The sequence below is a fragment of the Conger conger genome, chromosome 1, assembly GCF_963514075.1.
Source record: "Conger conger chromosome 1, fConCon1.1, whole genome shotgun sequence".
In the NCBI taxonomy this organism is placed as follows: Eukaryota; Metazoa; Chordata; class Actinopteri; order Anguilliformes; family Congridae; genus Conger; species Conger conger.
The window spans coordinates 9923713-9943505 of NC_083760.1; the positions used below are offsets into that span (position 1 = coordinate 9923713).

Consider the following 19793-nt stretch of genomic DNA (forward strand, 5'->3'; position numbering starts at 1 on the left):
TCTTATCCCCCCTGTATGTATTTTCTCCAGTCTGCCTCGGCGCCTGTAGACCCGAGCTCGGGACAGTTGGACGGTTCTGTGGAGGACTCCGCAGCCCAGCCGGTGCTCGAGGCAGTACCCGAGGGCAGCGTTTCGGAGCTGACGGGCCCCTCCAGCCTGGCGCCGCCCCCCAGGGACACGGAGAAGGCCGCCACCCTCCCCACGGACCCCCCCAGGAGCCAGGCTGTGCTGCAGGAGGGCATGCTGGGACGCAAGCACGAGCTGGACGGAGCCGGAAAGAAGGCCTCAAACAGGTCCGGGCTCCAGGGTTCTGCTGTTCCCATATCCAAAGAATAATCATCATTGTTTTCAGAAAACTATAATAATGGACTGCATTTATATTGTATAGTGCATTTGCAGAGTTTGAGGAGACTCACCTCGCCCACCGTAAATGAATAGCACCCATCTGGGGGATTCATGGCGGCCATTTTGTGACATAATTTACCCCACACAGCAGCTAGTAGCCAAGCTTTCCAGGACACCAGTGAACCCCCTCAGTTTGGAATTTACAATGAGCTCCCTAAAGTTTGGGACTAAGTCACTGACTCCACAATTTCAGATTTTGTAAGCAAACAATTCCCATGTGGGTAAAGTGCACATCCTCTGCTTTTATTTAAGGGTATATTTATGTACTTTGGCTTCACCATGTAGAAATTACAGCACTGTTTATACACAGCACCCCCCCAAAAAATACGTCTTTGTCCCAAACGTTATGGAGCTCACTGTAACTCCTTTCCTGCTTGTACTTGCATTTACTCAGCAAGGTGTAAAAAAAGGTTCTTCCTCTACGTGTCTTCAGGTCCTGGAACAACCTGTACTGCGTACTGAAACCAGGGCAGCTGTCCGCCTACAAGGACACCAAGACCTACGGCTACGGCGTCACCTACCACGGCGAGGACCCCATGCAGCTCAGCAACGCCACCTGCGAAACTCTGCCCAACTACAAGAAGAAGAAGCACGTATTCAAACTGCGGTGAGCGCTGAGACCGCGACAGCTAATAGCGCTGGAGTTTAAAGGGGAATCCCACTGCGAAACTACATTTAGCTGGTTTAACGGCTATACAGAGTTAGTTGCTTAATTAAGTCTGTGTGTGGCAGGCCAAAGCAATCTCTGTGTAGAGACATTGGCAGGGCAGTGAAAGTGCAACTTTTGGTTGAGGTACACGTGATAATGATGTGCACCTCTACCTGTCATAATTTTTTAAGAACTACAATGGGCCAGGTAATTTGAATTTACAGACCTCTTTGAAGACGGACAGCTTCTCGCTCCACCTTTGAGTTTGGCTACAAGATATAAACAACAACAATGTCCGACATGGTCCGACGTGGTCCGACATGGTTGTACAACCAAGTTTGTTGAAGCGTGTGGAAGCCTATCCAGCCACTGTAGTCTGAAATTACCAACTTCCAGCTGTTTCAAAACATTGCTTGAGTCTGATCAAACCATGTTGATGATGGAGCTGGTCTGAAACGATTTCAAAACCTAGTTTGAGCAGTTTTTATCAGGCAGGGTATTTTTGCAGTGGAATTCCCCTTTAATTGACATACAGTCTGTAGCCTAGAGGTTAAGGTACGTGACTGGTTCACATAACCACGATGAGATCTGCACAGCTGTTGGGGCCCTTGAGCAAGGCCCTTAACCCCGCATTGCTCCGGGGGGGATTGTCCCTTGCGTAGTCCGATCAACTGTAAGCGTAACTGTAAGTATCAGCTAAATAACATACTCTTCGGTGTGATGCAGTCCTATGCCTGGGATTGAGGTGTGTTTCTGTGTCTCCTGTAGGCTGGCAGACGGGAGCGAGTACCTCTTCCAGTGCAAAGATGAGGTGAGATCTCACAGGGCAAGCAGTGTCTCACACACTGCGTGTTAATAGTGTGGCCCATCTGAAGTCCTGTAATATTAAATACTGGATGCTTTGAACAGTTATATATAGATTCCAGGGGTGAACAAATACAAGTCTGAATCATGTTCTGTGCCCCGGGAAAATGGAAATAAATTAGTTGGGTTAAATATGGGTTTGCAAGCTGCCCTAGTGAACGAGTTAAATGTTCGATAGTACAACTCAGCGTTGCATAACCATGTTCCCGGAGCTCAAACGTCCTCCAGGTTTTCACTCCAACCCTAATTTGGCACACCTGATTCTACTAACTCGCAGCTCAATAAGATCTATAGCCGTTGAGTGAGGTGTTGTTTTGTTAGGGTTGGGGTGAAAACCTACAGGAAGGTAGATCTCCAGGAACAGGGGTTGGGCAGCCCTGCCCTAGCTGTTGAATGAGGTGCGCTTGGTTAGGGTTGGGGTGAAAACCTACAGGACGGTATATCCCCAGTCGTAGGGTTGGGTAGGGTTGGGCAGGGATCTGTGTTGTAATTCCTCCGTGTGCCTGCAGGAGGAGCTGCTGAGCTGGAAGAAGGCCCTGGAGACAGCGGCAGAAGCCCAGTCAGAGGATGTGGCCCCCGGGCCCTCCGGAGCTCGGGCCCGTAGCCTGCCCCCGCCCTCGTCCTCCACCCTCCCAGAGGCCAGTTCCGCCAAGAAGGACAAGGAGAAGAGGTTCAGCCTGTTTACCAAAAAGAAATGAGGAGGGAGCGGGTGTGGGGTCAGGGTCAAAGGTCGATGCCCAGTCAGGTTTCCTTTTTAGTCACTGTCCTGATTTTTTACATCAACAAAAAATTTGTAAGATTTAAAATAATGATGATGATAATAATAATAATAATAATAATAATAATAATAATAATAATACATTAAGTATGAATGCAAATCACTCTCTCTTCCTGCCTGTATTTAAGCCAGTCTTTCTGCAATGCTGAATTTTTAAATCTTTTCTACACACACCAGAGCCACACTTCAACCAAAAACACAGCCACTCCTTTCACAATCAACCAAAGAATGATCGCATTATTTCTTTCCTTATGATTTAATTTTTATTTCGCTTCCTTTTCGGCATGCTTTATTGTACTTGTGTGTTACATGAGACTTTGAGACTTTTTAAATAGTTTTTATTTGCCTTATTCCTATAAAGAAATGGTTGTGAATAGCTATACTGTGTTGTTAGTGTCAGGGTATAGACTCTTGTCAGAGTCTTTTTTATCAGGTTGGACTTTTAAGAGCTTTGTAAATGCTGTTTTTGATGACACAGTAACAGGTAGATTTGGTGAAATATGGATACCGGGTTATACAGTGGTACTACATGGCAAAAGAATCAGTGATCGGAGTGCAAGGACAAATACTCAAACAAATCCCTCTTACAATGAAATGTCAATATACTTACGATCGGAAACAGGTAACACATTTTTAAATGAGACGATTTAGAAATTGTCTAAAGAAGTAAACTGTCAGAACTTGGTTTCAAAATTAACCCCAAACTGTAGACAATCTTCGCTTTTAAAAACTTGAATTATGGCAACAACAAAAAAATGTGTATGTATCATTTTACAAATTTCCAACTGACGTGACACACAATATGTCCAAATATGTTCCTTGTATATGGAGTAAACCTTTGTTGAATATGGTGCTAACTCTCATAGGAAGGGAGGTCAAACTTGTCATGTTATCATTGTGACGCCTCTTCCACCTCAGTATAAACCCAGCGTGCCCCCTCCCTCCAAACTCCAAGAAGCTTTTCCACAAATGGGAAAGGTTCCTGGGAATAATGGAATGGAATGCGCTCCAGGAAGAGTGTGATCCACCATTTTGAATGTCGAGGCGATTGGAACTGTTAGGAGAAATCGAATGTGAGGCAATTTGATGAAGGAAATAATGGGAGGACGTTTAGGTGAAAGATACTCTCGGAGAAAGGAATATCTTTTAAGTTTAATATTTATTCCAAAAGCTGTTTAATTTTTTATTTTATTTTATTTTTTTAAACAAAAGCCGGTTGCTTTCTCCCGGTGGAAGATTGTAGAGATTCGGGAGAATATTCACACACGAAGTGAGATTTAACTTTAAAAAAATCACTGACCTGAAATATGTGCAGGGCTAAAAAAATATATATGTATGGAAAATGCGTTTATATTAAGAGTTTATTATATTTATAATTATCGACTGAAACTGAAAAGAAGAAAAGCGGACTATAGCTGTTTTATTTTTCGAATTGTATACAGCATCTCCCCCCCCCCCCCCCCCATTTATTTCGAAGCATGACAGAAGCACCCAGTTCAGCTCCTTCCAGAACAACTGCCTTATACTCGCAGCACTGCCTTTACCTCCCCGAAGCCTTGCTTTAAACCGCGGCTTCGTTGTTTGTCATCGTTTCCCCGTCCGGTCTATTTAAACCGAAGCTTTGTGCGCATGTCGTCCTTTTCCTTAGCTTCCCCCCCCCCCCCTTATTTAACCCCTTAAGTGGGCTCAGCCAGTATGTTTTCTACTCAGTAACCGTGTACCATTTCCGAAATGTTGGGTTTGCACAGGTCTGACATTTTGAGAGCCGAACTTGGGAAAGAAACAATAAACCTACCAGTTTGGAGACGTGTGCGGGCTGCTGGTTTTGTTATGGGGGGGGGGGGTGGGGGTGACAAAGACGATCACTTTTTACTGCAAAGCCCTCACCTACTTGCAGTCTAGTATTTTTTTCTCAAATGCAAATTCTACAACCAGGGTGTCAAACTCCTGTCCTGGTGAGCTGCAGTGTCTGCGGGTTTTCATGGTTTCTTTTCAATCAGCGACGAATCAAGGCCTTGAGAATGAGGTAGGCGTGGACTCTACAGCCAATCAACGACTGAAACGAATCACTCTGGCGGAAACGCACCGAATACCACCAGACACTGCAGCCCAGTGGATGTGCTTTATTCCCCCCCAGTTCCAGGGTAAAATGCTTAAGGTGTTTGGCTCTAGAGTACTATTTACACACGGTACTGTAATCAATACAGTTTCCATATCCACAGAGCCCCACCCAGGTGTTTGGTCAGCCCAGTACTCCATGAGCCAGTATTCGATCGGTCAATAAACCGGAAGAAAGCAAGCATCAGAATGAGAGGACAGGTGCTTGATAGAACTTTATTAAAACAATACAAATATACCAGTATACATTTTACTTGAGAAGGTTGCAGAAGCTTTAGTGTACTTTAAAAGAGAAATAAAGGCACTTTTTAATTCAATTATTCTTTCTTAAGTTCAAATGAAGAAATTAAATTACACGGCAACAACAAAGAGAAAAATATTTTTTACAGAATAAACAAAAAAAATTAAAATAAACCAGTAACAAATTTTTGAGCATCCCACAATAGAAACACTGAGACAAACCCAAGCTTTTTCCATGATCGGGAAACCCAAGAATTGCTGCCACTTCCATCACATTTCACTGGAGAACAGTCAGAGAGGCAGTAAAAGCACTGGGTAAAATATGTGGCTTTAAACCAGCAGTACTGAAGAGACGGACAGCTGCCAAACTCACATCATTGCAGGACAGTACTATTGATGGGTGTGGCCTAAATATGTGATGGGCATGGCCTAAATGTAGAGGCACTGCCCCCCAAAACCCAATCCTCCCACTGAAGTCAGGGCAAACACACGCACACGCACAAACGCACACACTCACGCGCACACACACGCGCACACACACGCGCACACACACGCGCACACACGCGCACACACACACGCGCACGCGCACGCGCACACACACGCGCACGAACACACACACGCACACACACACGCACACACATACGCACACACATACGCACACACATACGCACACACATACGCACACACATACGCACACACACACGCGCGCGCGCACACACACGCGTGCGCACACACACATACACACGCACACACACACACACGCACACACACACGCACACGCACGCACGCACGCACGCACGCACGCACGCACGCGCACACGCACACGCACACACCCACATACACACGCACACGCACAATTTCGGCAGAACAAACGGGAAACAGTCGAGGATCACAGCTCTAATTGCTGCAGAGGAGGGAGATACACACACCACACACACCACACACACCACACAGAGACAGACACACCACACACACCACACAGAGACACTCACTGATACACAGCTATTACAACACAGCTTCCTGTATCACACAAAGGGCGTGGTCCTGCAACACCTCAGCTTCAAACCTGGTGCTCAAGAGGAAGACTGCGAGAGGCACTTTCATTTTACCAATAAAGTTTTGAGATTCAAAAACCCTACGTCTCAAAAGTCAAAAGTGGAAGAGGAAGAACAGCATGTTTATCGGAACTACGACTACAATCACCAACTAAACATTCAAACGACAGAGGGGGCGAATCCTAAAATCTGCCTTGGACATTACTGCGGAGAGTTTTAAGGAAATCGCATCCCTTCGAGGAGAAGAAACTGGCCTCCGTCCCCAGTGCAGCGCGGAGGAGCCAGTCCAGCAGGAAGCGGGTCTTTTTGAGGCAAGCGCTGAGACAGAACCGCAGAAGGCGGTTCTGACCCAAACCCGTGTCTGTGAGCAAAGCACTACACAGTCCCTGCCACTGCCAGATGCACGGCAGAGAGATATCTAACATCAGCTGCAAGCCCAGGCCAACTCAACACAAAATGCTGCCCAGACAGGGACCAGCTCTACCTTAGAAAATGTATTCACGGTCAAATCAGATTTTGCAGTACAAAAACTGGATTTTAAAATATACACAAAAAGTTTTTAAACGGCTTTGCAAAAATGGTTCATTTATACGATGAATACGATGTCGATGGAACACCATCAGGAAAAGAGGGTTTCGGATACAAAAAACAATTAACTGCCCGGCCAATTACAATAATTTTAGTATTGGTCTTTTACATTTTACTAAATATTAGTGAACTATTACTAAATATAAGAGTTAAGATACTGTCGTTTCACTGCTTGGCCACTAGAGGGCAAAAGACGAGGACGGAACAGAATGACGGACTTTACCCATTACTGAATTCACTGCAGAAACTGCAGTTCAACGCGTGCGTCGGTGAACAGTGACCGCCCGCTACACCAACTGTACACAACCAATTAGAACGCGGTCCGAAACCGCACCTCTTAAGAACTAGGAAATACAGACCTTAGACTGGAATACAGACCTGTGCCTTCAGCTACAGACAGCAGTGAGAAAGACAAACGTGTGTGAGGAAGGACTTTTTTTTTTTTGTGTGAAAACAGCATTGTTGGTTTACAGCCCTCACTGATTGTCAGAGGAAGGAAGGGAGGGAGGGGAGAGGGAGGGAGGGAGGGAGGGAGACTGCAGCAGGCCTCTCTATTTCAGAAGGTGGTTGGCTCTCTGGTTGGCCTCATCGATGCGCGCCTTGTTCATGTCGGCCTGAAACGGAGACACAGAGAGCAGAGGGTCAGGTGATCCGGCGGTAAATTCGTTATCTCAGTTTAAATGACATTTTCCGCCTAACGGACGTAAGGCTGAGAACACGGAGAGGAGATGGCGGTATGTTCACGAGGACCAGGTCTATGTAGCCAGGTTTTACCACTTAAATCAGGTAGCGCTTCCGTGACGCTGCAATGCCACCTGGTCACTTAAAGGGGCAGTTCACCCAAAAGGTGAATTAAAGTATGTCTTCACTTACAAAAGAGTGCCCATCAAACCATCAACATTTCGCCGAGATGTGAATCATTTGAGATTTGAACCATGACAAAATGGACTTCAATACAGGTCTCATCTTTCATGCGCATCAATGCACCGACAATTTATATTAGGAAAAACCCAACAGGATCGTCTCTTTCCAAGTAAAGCGACATCAACATCAACATCGTGGGGGCAAAAAAAAATTCACATTTCATCGAGAACTAGTTAACTGTCCGCGCAATCACGCGCAAGTTTCCGCCGAATGAAGTTTCACGTCATGGTACATCGCTCTGGATAACAGGCATCTGCTAAATGCCTGTGATGTAACGTCACAGTAAACGATACACAGTTTGGCAAGTTACGGATCAAAACAACGCGGCACTTCGCCCCAGAACGGCCGGAGAGATTTTTGAGTGAAGTGCTGCTTTAACAAGTGACCGTGCTCTTCTGACGCACCCCTGCGGCAGCGACCCTCTTCCAAACCGCACACAGCACCACAAACCGCCCCTGCAGGACAGCGGTACGTATCCCACTGGAGGCCGGTCCTGGGCCTGCAGCGGCCAGGGGGGGGGTACTGTTGACGAGGAGCCCCACCTTCTCCGTGATGCGGTCGATGGACACGTTCTGCCGGTCGATCTCGTTGCCCATGTCCATGGCCATGTTCTTCAGGTTCCCGATGATGCCCTCCACCTGCCCCAGGTTCTCCTCCATCTCGTCCTCCCGTGCGTCGTTGGTCACCCTGCGGAGAGGCCCCAGGGTGAACACGCGCGCACACACACACACACACACACACACACACACACACACACACACAGGACACACACAGGACACACATAGGACACACATAGGACACACACACACACAGGACACACACACAGGACACACACACACAGGACACACACACACAGGACACACACACACAGGACACACACACAGGACACACACACAGGACACAGGACACAGTCATAAGGCCCTTAATCCCACATTCTTCAAGGGAGCATTGTCCTCTGCTTAGTCTAATCAACTGCAAATCACATTAGATAAAAGCGTCAGCTAAATAACATGCAATTAGTTTATGGCACACACAATTGGGTCACTTCAGGCCTGCTTTGAAAGGAATGCACAAGCTTGTAGAACGAGCACATCTGTACCCAGACAAACACAGCGAGCTAAGACAGGAAATGGCTTCGCTCTCACTTTCTCAGGTCCTGCTTCCCCATTTCACCAGCACTGCTTCTCTTTTTATATTATCATCACACCAACACGTGTGTAAAATCATAACAACATACAACTTTACGTGAGTCACTGCAGACACTCACAGAGATTTTGGGGACGGACTGGCACTGCTAATCTACACATCGAATCACGAAGCAGATGAGCTTGTTAATATAGCATTAGCACAGTGAACCTTATGATCTTCCACTTCCTGTACTACAGCCCCATTAAAAACAGACACAGGTGTGGGCCACTTCCTGGGTTTACTGCTGCTAGCTGTAACGTTATGGGTGTTAATTAGCGAAGCGTATTCCGGATCATAACAGCCCAAATGAACACAGTTATTCACAGTCATAATCACACTAAACACTTTCTATATGATCTCAATCGAGCCCTATTCATCTCACGCAGAGTTTGGCTCATTAAACTTCACATTTGTTTCAGTTCGTCTCAAGCAAACTGACAAATCTGCTTTATAAACGCCCCCTTAAAGCACTCTTACTCAGCACTTAATGCAGCGGATTACACAGAAAACTATACATACAGACACCCTGTTCCTCTCCTGGGCCCCGGTTCGGCCTAGGTCAGAGCCTGTAGCACTGAACACGTGTTTTCTCAGGTAATACTCTGACATTAATTGACATTAATCACTAATGCAGTTGTTAACAAACAACCAAGAAGTTAATCTGTACAGCTTCACGCATTTGTACATCATTGATGCACGTTAACAACTACATTAGCCAATGCCCATTCATGGAACCTTGTTGTAAAGTGCTTTTTAAAAATTTTATTTTAGGGTAAGGATGCCGAGTTCTTCTCCTGGGCCCTGATTGGCCAGGGGGCACTGACCTCTTTATGTAGGCCCCGGAGGGGGCGGCGGCGGAGACCTGGGCCCCGGCCTGGCCGTTTCGGACGCCGGAGGGCTGGGTGGACACCACGCCGTCCGCATCGGGGCTGGTGCTGCTGGCGCTCACGCTGCCCGTGCCCCAGGTGCGCTTGTAGCGGCCGTCGTGCTCGATGGACTTCACCCTGAAACAGGCCAGCGGCCGGGTTAACCCCGAAACAGGCCAGCGGCCGGGTTGACCCGGAAACAGGCCAGCGGCCGGGTTAACCCCGAAACAGGCCAGCGGCCGGGTTAACCCCGAAACAGGCCAGCGGCCGGGGTTAACCCCGAAACAGGCCAGCGGCCGGGTCAACCCCGAAACAGGCCAGCGGCCGGGTTAACCCCGAAACAGGCCAGCGGCCGGGTTAACCCCGAAACAGGCCAGCAGACACACACACACGCACACACACGCACACACACACACACACACGCACACACACGCACACACACGCACACACACGCACACACACGCACACACACACACAGCCTAGCCATCACAGACACAAACAGACACAGACACACACACAGCTTACCCATCTCACACACACACACACACACACACACAGCTTACCCTTTACACACACACACACACACACACACACACACACACACACACACAGCATACCCATTGCAGACACAAACAAACACACAAAGCATACCTGTCACAGGGACAGGGACACACACACACACACACACACACAACATACCTGTCGCACGCACACATGCACACACACACACACACACACACACACACACACACAGCATACCCATTGCAGACACAAACAAACACACAAAGCATACCTGTCGCACGCACACACACACACACACACACACACACACACACAGCGTACCTGTCGCATGCACACATGCACACACGCGCGCACACACACACACACACACACACACACACAGCATACCTGTCACAGGGACACACACACATCCCACAGCACTTGGTCAGGTCAGTCAGGTTTCTCTCAGCCTGCTTCATGTCCTCATTGATCCGGTCCATGCCCTCCTCCGTACGCTTCAGCTGCTCTGAGGGATGGAGATAGGGACGGAGGGAGAGAGAATAAGAGAGAGAGAAAATAAGAGAGCGATAATGAGAAGGAGAGAGTGAGAGAGTGAGAGAGAACATGGAGCAGCAACAGAATAACATCATGGCCACTGGCCCCCCAGGGTGTTTTTGGGGTGCACTGGGACCCCACACAGAGCACCTACCTCCCTGCTCATCCAGCATGGTCATGGTGTTCACCCCCGTCTGCCGGCTCTGTGGACAGACAGACGGACAGGGTCAGGACCGACTTCCCACTCACAATTTACCCCAGAGAGCCTGCAAGGGTGGCTCATCTCCTCCGATCTCCTTTTTTTTTCAAATTATTTTAATTATGGGAATACGGTCAGAACATCGATGGGGAATCTACTAGACATGTAAGATAAACACAGGCTATGATTTCAGCACTTCAAATACAGTACAGAGCAACTTTCATATCTTGCTTACTTAAAAAATAAATAAATAAATAAATAATAATAATAAATATACAGTTGGATACTTCTACTGAATCAATTACGGTTAAGTACCTTGCACCTGCCTAGGAACCGAACCTACATCCTCTTTGTTACAAGCCCAGTTCCCCAACCCTTACATTACACTGGCACCTCGAAGTAAAGGAATATGAACAGTGTTAATGATGATGATGATGATGATGATGTCACACAGGCTTTGCCTCACCTCTTCAGCCAGCTGAAGCATCCTCCTGGTGCTCTCCAGGGACTAAACGATGAGGGAAAAACACGGTTAGCCAATCAGCTCGCTGGAGAACATAAAGCATCCGCTTTGACAGGAGGCAGACCGAGAGACAGACATCGGAACAGTTTTCATGCATCGAAACCAGATGAAGGAACATGATAAAGTAAAAAAAAATATGAATTGGTCATTTGAAACTGTAATAACAGCTTTCTGGTGAATGCCTGTAGTTGTTGTAAACATTATGAATGGAGCGACTTGCGATTTGCATGGTTCTGACAGTCCAATTAGCATTTATTTTGGCCACTTAGGGCGGTGTTCGGCTAATGCCAGGTTGGCAATAACGGCATTACACCTTTACCCAAGAGCCTGGGTTGGTTCCACTTCCAAACCCTCAGACAACGGTACTGGAATGCAGTCCTTCCAGGTGCGACATTCTATTAATACCCAGTTGAGCTCGGTACAACTGAATGGGGATGACGCTGGCCTAAAAACCACACCCACGCAGCAGGTATCTCTCCAAGTGTTACGTTCGACAAAATTGGTGACATAGTTTCAGTCACATGACTTCCTTCAGGAGCCAAAATGGGTGACGTAGTTTCAGTCACATGACTTCCTTCAGGAGCCAAAATGGGTGACGTAGTTTCAGTCACATGACTTCCTTCAGGAGCCAAAATGGGTGACGTAGTTTCAGTCACACTGCTCCACGTCTGGATGACAGCTCCTCTCGGCAGGACGTGTTCTTAGCGCGACCCCCCCCCGCGCGCAGGAGGTTTATACGAAACACCGAATGTGCAGTGCAATACCCCCCGTTGTCAAGGGTTACGGGACGAGCGGACGCGGCGGTCAGCTTTCGCCTCAGCAGGTCACGCGCTGACAGCGGGGGAGGAAGTGCCAGTGGAACCGTGTGAGTCAGGAGGGGAAAGGCAGAGGTCCCGCAAGGGTGGCCATTCTTCTCCAAACTCCACTCCCCCCCCCAAAAAAAAAAACTTTAAAAAAAAACATTTTGGCCTAAATGGGCACACACAGTCAGAAGATCACCCGGGGACTCTACTCGAGGTGCAAAATGAATGCAGATTTCCATTTTAGGCATTTAGCAAGCATGATCAAACTCTCAACTTTCAATACTGTACTTTTTTTGGTTTGTTTTTTCCTCCCCCCAGTAGAACTGTATGAGTCATAGGGGAAAGTCACCAGTCTACAGGCCTGAGAGAGACTGACAGAACATCGCTGCCCAGTTCTGCCCCATCACTGCTACAATAGAGAACCTTGCACCAGGCGGAAGTGGTTCTGTAAGGCAACAAGTTTCATGCACATGGTTTCAGTATGATCCGCTGACAGTTTTTACACAGAAAGCTGTCAGCGAGGCTACTGCACATCTACATGCACCACAAGTTCCAGCCACTAAGCCACATTTCTTAACGGGAGTTTCCAAGCACATTTCACAACACACACTTACCGTCGTCTCGTTGGGAAATTTAGCAGTAGGAATGACATTAGTCAGGGGTAGCAGTAAGATGGTTAGGGGGAACTTAAGCAGAAGCAGTTCATGTGAAGCTTGAGGAGAGGTTGAGGGAAGGGGATGTGTAGGGGTTAAAGGTCACGTAGTGCAGTTACCCCAGACCCTTGCTGCAGCATTGGTGATTAGCGTGGTGGTGGTGGTGACCCAAGAACACCATTTCCCAGCATGCTTTACCATCCCAGAGAAAGGCAGCAGAAGAAGAGACAGAGAGACAGACTGGTGAGAAAAGGAGGATAAGAACATAAAAGCTCGACAAAACACTGCATTAATGTCAGGTACCATAGAAGAAATTCAACGCAGTTCTGTGCATGCAAATGCATGCGTGTTCGCATGCGTCTGTGTGCATTTTAACGTGTGTGTATGTGTGTATGATTCAGGGTGTGTTAGGCTGGCCTGTTCTCCATTTCACAACATGCATGCTTTTGTGAGTAAGTTAGTGACTCAGAATGAGGGAGTGAGAGTCAGAAAGAGAGCAATGAGCAACATCAGCTAGACCACACACAGCGATTATCTGAAGGCCACCGAACAAGGCCAGATATCGTCCTCATTCCACAGCACATTCCGAACGGGCGAACGGCCCGGCCACCCCGAGGCCCCCCGCCGCCGTCCTCGTCATCTCACACATTCTGAACAGGCGAACGGCCTGGCCACCCTCGGCGTCTCGCAGACTCACCTCGTCCGTGACCTGGTTGGCCCTCATGGCCATATCCTCCACTGACATCTCGTCCATGTTGATGTTGGTCTCTCCTCCACCACTGGGGCTGGTGCTCTGGGGCCTGCAGGAGGGATAAGGGTCAGGACCAGACGCCGCGGCCAAAGGGCCAATCATACGACCCCTTTACCCACTCAGTCTCAGGATCCTACACCCGTGTGCAAGACCGTGGGCCACTTCAACACATTAAACTTCAATTAATTCTGCCACCAAAGCAACGCAGTGAATAAATACTGTATATAGCTAATTTTTCTAGTAATTCAAATTAACAATATACAGTACCCGGAAATGACGAAAAAAATATATTATTATAATGGGGGGAATGTACCCGGCTTATGTTGGAGGCAAAATGTCAAACAGACATCTGTGCAAAGATCCTGATCTCCGGTCTTTAGAATCCCACTCTAGAGTGTCACACACACACACACACACACACACACACACACACACACACACACACACACACACACACACACACACACACACACACACACACACACACACACACACACACACACACACACACACACACACACACCAGACCCACAGTGAGGAGGGCGATAAGGGAACAGTGCAGAAATGATACCATATGCCTCCATGGTTTAGGGCCACCACATCGGCCCGCTGTGGTCTGCACAGGATGACGTACCCTGGTGTGTGTGTGTGTGTGTGCGTGTGTGTGAGTGTGCGTGCGCGTGTGAGAACAGTAGCGAGAAACAAGACCGAGAGAGGGCCTGACAGACGCCAACGAAAGAAAGAGCCGGAAACATCACCCCCAAATCTGCGTTTAAAGTAAAATATTTACAGAGAGAAGACAGCCCCTTGATCTTTCAGCCAGTGGCAAAACCCTTGTAAAATGCACCGCAGTGACAGCGAGCTGACGTGGTCTTCTTCACTGCGGAGCTAAATTAATCAGTAACGTTACCGATTTCAGGCACGATTTCCTGAAGAAACAGCAGGAGGTTAGCTGCTTCTAAAGGCTTTCCCTGAAAGACAGTCATCCTCCCATCCTCCAAGCAAATACGATTAGTCAATCCTGTCCATCGTTCATCCATTTTAATCAACCAATAAAGGCTGCTTATGAACATACTGTAAACGGTCACTGGAGTTTGTTTTTGTGCGCTCGTTGCGTTTAGAACAGAATTTAAAACTGTTTGTCATGAGACGGTAAAATAACTGCTACAGATAGTGTATCTGCACAAGCAAAGCAAACAACTTTGACTTTTACTCTGAATTAGGTCATTTTATTTGTTGAGTTTTCCATTGCGTATTTTAACGGTTATGTAATGTGGTTAATATCGTAGATTGTAAACAGCAGATTTCAACTCAAAACTATTCCAAGTACTTTGCATTTCTCTCACAGAATGTCGACACTGGTTATCCCAGCATGCATTGAGTGACAGTGAAACAGATTATTGTGACATAAAAGGACTTTGCCTCAGAGGCATTGGATACACAAAAAAAAAAAGAAAATCTCATCGACCTGGGCGGTACATCATGAAGCAAGATTACCGAGTTAACTTGATAAGTTCACAGAGCAAAACCCGGAACAGCTGAGTTTACTTCAGTCCATGTTCCAGTTTGACAGGTTCCGGGTTTTACTTGAACTTATCCAGCAAACTCTGTAATCCTGCTTCATGATCCCCCCCCCAGCCCTCTAACTAGGCTCAACAAAGCTGGACAATGGAGTGAAATGAAAATGAAAAATTATTGCCTTGCAGAACCTTCAAAAGTTTCAACACCATTCCCACCCCTGCTGCACTGACCCATGATATAGCCAGCTTCCTCTGGAACTCCAGTCAGACCTTCCTGTTTTCCAAGCACCCCTGACCCCAACCTAGCCCCCCCGTCCCCAGCCCCAAAACCTGCGTGCGTACACACATCCTCCAGCCCAGGGTAACAGAGACGGATAACACCTCCATCCCTAACGGTAACTGAGAGCGGTCCTGCTGCAAGCAAAACCACTGCTCTGTGGCTGGAGAAAGCATTACTTACCAAAGAACTGCCCAGTTCCCACTTCCACTTTCACTTAAGCTAAAAACCTTTTTTGAAGCAATTGCATGAACAAGCTGAATGCCAGAGTGAGGTGGTCATGCTGATTTTTAGATACAGTGAATGTCTCCCAGGCAGAGCTTGAAGTGGTGACAGAACTTTCAGTTATGGAATTCAATTTAATTTCCTCAATTCAATTAACTTAAACGGAACTGAAAGACAACTGTGGTGTTGACAAACATCAACAGTCTAACTACATTAAAATGGACACCCTGACTCATTAAGCTTTAATGCAGTGTACGTTTTCCCAAGAGCCAAGGTCGGTGAAAATGAGCAGCTTTCGAGCAGGTGAGCGGCGAGTGCAAGATTGTATTTAAATCAATCCAAACATGCTTTTTGCCATAGACAGGTCAGTTTTGTGTTTATAGTATAGATAGAACGGTTAACGTTTTTCTTTAAATGTGACAACTGGGCATTCAAGCAGATGTAGGGTTTATTGAAAGAAGTTGGGTGCTTTGCAAATTAGTTTATTGTTGCAGAAATAGATAAGCCCACAGTTGCAACAGGTTTTCGACAGAAACATATAAGCTTAGCAGAAAACTATGACAGAAGCCTTTTGCAATTCGTTATGAAGAACTCATTTGTCTCTCCAATTACCCAGGCAAAGCTTGGTTAGTTAAAGACTACATCGTGTTGATTTTTAAATGAACCATCATATGCCTTGTCCAACAGTAATCACAATTTTGTCCCTGCGAGTGTATAATGATCAGTTTCAGTTTAGCACTAAACCTGTCCGTGTGATTGTAGCACTGCTAGAGAGCAGAATCTCCCTGCCAATACATTCAGCCGCCCGTCCACTGAAGAGGGCACTTTACGGTGGCGCTTGACACACAACGAACACTAGACTTTAACACCTCCTCACATCGCTCATATGACGAATGAATTCAGAGAATGAGCGTCACACGAAAGATACACGAAAGATACAGGAAACGCGGCTCTCGCGCTGGCCGTCTGTTGGTGTGTCGGGACACGCATTTCCAGCTCTTCCCCACAAACCGGTTCTCCCAGGTTGAGCTTTACCGGGCGTTTAGAAGTCCGCGCTCAGTCTCTCCCCTTCCTTCTCCAAACTTTTTGGCCCAGTGCCCTACCACTAAGTGGTAAACACGGGGGCGATAGGATTTTGAACTCAATGCTGCACAACCAACCGTGAGGGGTCGACCCCTCTGCCCAGAATCATTAGCATGGACTCTTTATTTGGGACAATTATAATTCGCCTAAATGTTGTCTGACTACTAATCAAATGTAAAGATAGTTTAAATAGAAAGACTTTCCCTTGAACACACTGAGGGCTTTTATAAAACGAAATGAAACGAAAATCCGAAGTTTTTACAATTGTATTATTGTTTTTAAATCCTTCCGACAGAATCTAAAGTCAATGCTTGCTGACTGAAGGATATTCGTTTTTTTACAAGTAACAGTGTGGAAAGTTAAATTTTATTCATATCCGGGCTATGAAAATGTGTTCGTGTGAGTTTTAACAAATTTACATATCACATTATTCACATTATTCCGATTAGATTCAGCCAAACGTTAGAAGGTCATACAGTAGCAAAACATTTTGAAGCCACAACTAACTGGTCACATGATACATTTGAATGGGTCCTCTCTTCGGTTTTGGAAGCAAATATTCAGTGGATTAGTCGACAAGATGGCATTGAAACTGTAGATAGAAAATGTGCAAAATAACTTTGCCAAAACATGATTCATGTAGATTCTGATAATGAGTTGTCACATTTTCTGACAATGCAGAAGACGGATGAACTTTGTTAAGACACATGACACGCATATGGTCTGTGATCAAGCAGCAACGCAAACGTATGGGTGACTAGTTTGTCAGATCGTGTTGTTTGTAAACTGGCGAAACGCATTTGGTTTAATGTTGCTTGGTAGTCAGTTGGATGGCATGTCTGTTTTTCCAACTACGTTGGTAAAGTCACGTATTTTTGATCCTTAGGAAGTCAACTCATTTTTAACGTTAAACTACAGTCTGTGAATGACTCGGCTGAGGTTAGCTAGCTTACCCATTCTCTGGCTAGCCAAGTTAATGAACTTAGCCAGTAAACCACCCAAACAAAGTTAGCAAAACTGGTAAGCTAGCTAACCAAGTCTGCCAGCTTCCCTGACCCACCCAAACCACCATGTTAGTCAACGTTAGCTCGCTAGCCAATTTACCTCAGTTGTACAAGTAGTAAAAAGTGACATCTGTAAAAAGTCCACCACCTCACCAAAGCGCAACAAGTGGTCGACTGCTAGCAAGCTAGCCAACTTACTGTTTTAACATCTTGTTACTGTAAAAGTTCCCCCTTTTCCTGGATGGTGATATTTAGCTAGCTAGACAGCTAGCAAAGCAAGTAAAACCCTTCGGCAGCTTGCTAGCTGGCTAGCTAGTTCCTCTTTGAAAAACAGATGCAGGAGACTTTCCTCTTGAGATCTGGTATCTACGGGGAGTAGGGGGAAACACAAACGCATCTAAATACGACTTTCTCTTTGTTCTTTTTTGGTTTTTGTAGAAGACTGTAAATAAAATGTTACTTACAGAAATTATTCCAAGTTTGAAATCGCCCTGTGTCTGACCCTCCGTTCAGTCCACGGTCCAAGCAAACTAGTTAGCTAAATTCCTTCAGTCAAGTGAAATGCGTACTGCGCATGTCTGATCGACCAACTCCAGACTGCCCACACATGCGTATCAAAGAGTTCGAGATTAACATTGCGTCATCTAAAAGAAATGTCCAGATAACCATAACCATTAAAATGCCGTAGGTCGTCACACATAGTTTTTTTTTAGGATTAACGTGTCGAGTCACATAATACAATACTATAATTCCTAAAAATCAAATGTATTCTAATGAGCACTAGTGCAGTCAAAATAGCAAGTCAAAATAGCTAGTCAAATGGAATGGAATTTGGAATGTAAACATTCAATTTAGTCCAAATTCAGTTTCAGCGAAGATTTACCGCCAAAACATAAAATACCAGCTCCGTAGATGTTATGAGAAAGTAGGCAATAACCGCGCAGTGGATAATTCAATTTGTACTGTAAAGTGTGTACCCAGTCGCTTCCGATGGCCTCATCACTTGCTGAAGATTTGTCAGAGGTTGTCAATTCTCAAATTTTGACATTCATTTTCAAACAATGCTGCAGATGACAGTTGCACATTGCTTCTTGACAATTTAAAATGATTGGATGAAAAAGACAGATATTTAGTCATTATTATTTATGGATTTGTATTTTCCCATGTTTACTTGTTAAATATTTCTTTTATCTTTTTGGAATACGCTTTTGCACTTATTTCTTTAGCTTTTTTTTTTTTCCCAAATGTGTAATGGTCTGCCTATTGGCAATGCCACCATTCATAAATGCAGCAAAGCTGCGAAATAATTATAATAAATTAATAATATTTTTTATTTATATTGCACCTTTCAAGCATAGAGCACAAAGTGCTTTCCAGAACAAAAAAAGGTAGAAATTACAAATTAAGGGATACAATAAAATAGCAGCATAAAAGACAAGAATGAACAGCAAATAAAATGGCAATATATGAGATCGCTGCATTATAACACACAGTAAAACAAGGAGAAGATATAAGAACAGTAAATGTAAATCACATAAACAAAAAATAAAAAAAAGTGGAAAAGGCGAAAAAATATGGATGTCAAATATCCATCAGTCATTCTGGAAGACAGTTTCAGAAAAATACATTTTCAGGTGAGATTTTAAAACGCGGACTGAATCAGCAGACCTAATGGGCCAACTGTGTGAAAGTCTGTTCCGGAGCCTTGGGGGCATTACAGTGAAAGCTTGATCACCTCTGGATTTTAACCTAAACCTCTGGAACTGCCAAAAAAAAAATCCAAGGCTAGCAGATCTGGGGATAGTAGGGAGTTAAAAGTACAGTGATGTTATTCCACACCAAACGATGTAAAGCCTTGTATGTAATTATTGAAACATTAACTTTGATTCTAAAAGCAACGGGCAACCAGTGCAGAGAAGCCAATGTTGGGGAAATGTGGGGAAACGTTTTGTCTTGATTAATACCCTGGCCTGGCTGCGGAAATTTGAAGAAGAGCTGCAGTGTGAAGGTGCCGGTAGGCAAAC

The 19793-nt window shown here is 45.8% G+C and overlaps 2 protein-coding genes across 3 annotated transcripts in view; one reads left to right on the forward strand and one right to left on the reverse strand.

Annotated features, from left to right (window-relative positions):
- sptb (spectrin, beta, erythrocytic) overlaps positions 1-4500 on the forward strand; it is a 45547-nt gene extending 41047 nt beyond the window's left edge. The window contains 4 exon segments of the mRNA XM_061249482.1: positions 31-293; positions 839-1012; positions 1823-1865; positions 2428-4500. Coding sequence (XP_061105466.1) covers positions 31-293; positions 839-1012; positions 1823-1865; positions 2428-2616 — 669 coding nt within the window. The 3' untranslated portion in view covers positions 2617-4500.
- Positions 4501-5016: 516 nt separating this feature from the next.
- LOC133133535 (synaptosomal-associated protein 23-like) lies at positions 5017-18354 on the reverse strand. 2 transcript variants are annotated; one of them, XM_061249639.1, is made up of 9 exons: positions 18234-18354; positions 17968-18135; positions 13607-13709; positions 11397-11438; positions 10886-10934; positions 10585-10702; positions 9634-9813; positions 8164-8308; positions 5017-7311 (listed from the first exon to the last, which is right to left on the reverse strand). In XM_061249639.1, the coding sequence occupies exons 2-9, from the start codon at positions 17976-17978 to the stop codon at positions 7249-7251; spliced, it is 711 nt and encodes a 236-aa protein (XP_061105623.1). In that variant the 5' UTR covers positions 17979-18135; positions 18234-18354; the 3' UTR covers positions 5017-7248. The 2 variants fall into 2 exon arrangements, with proteins under 2 accessions (XP_061105623.1, XP_061105631.1); XM_061249647.1 differs by lacking the exon at positions 17968-18135 and having other exon boundaries at positions 18234-18352.
- Positions 18355-19793: the final 1439 nt, after the last annotated feature.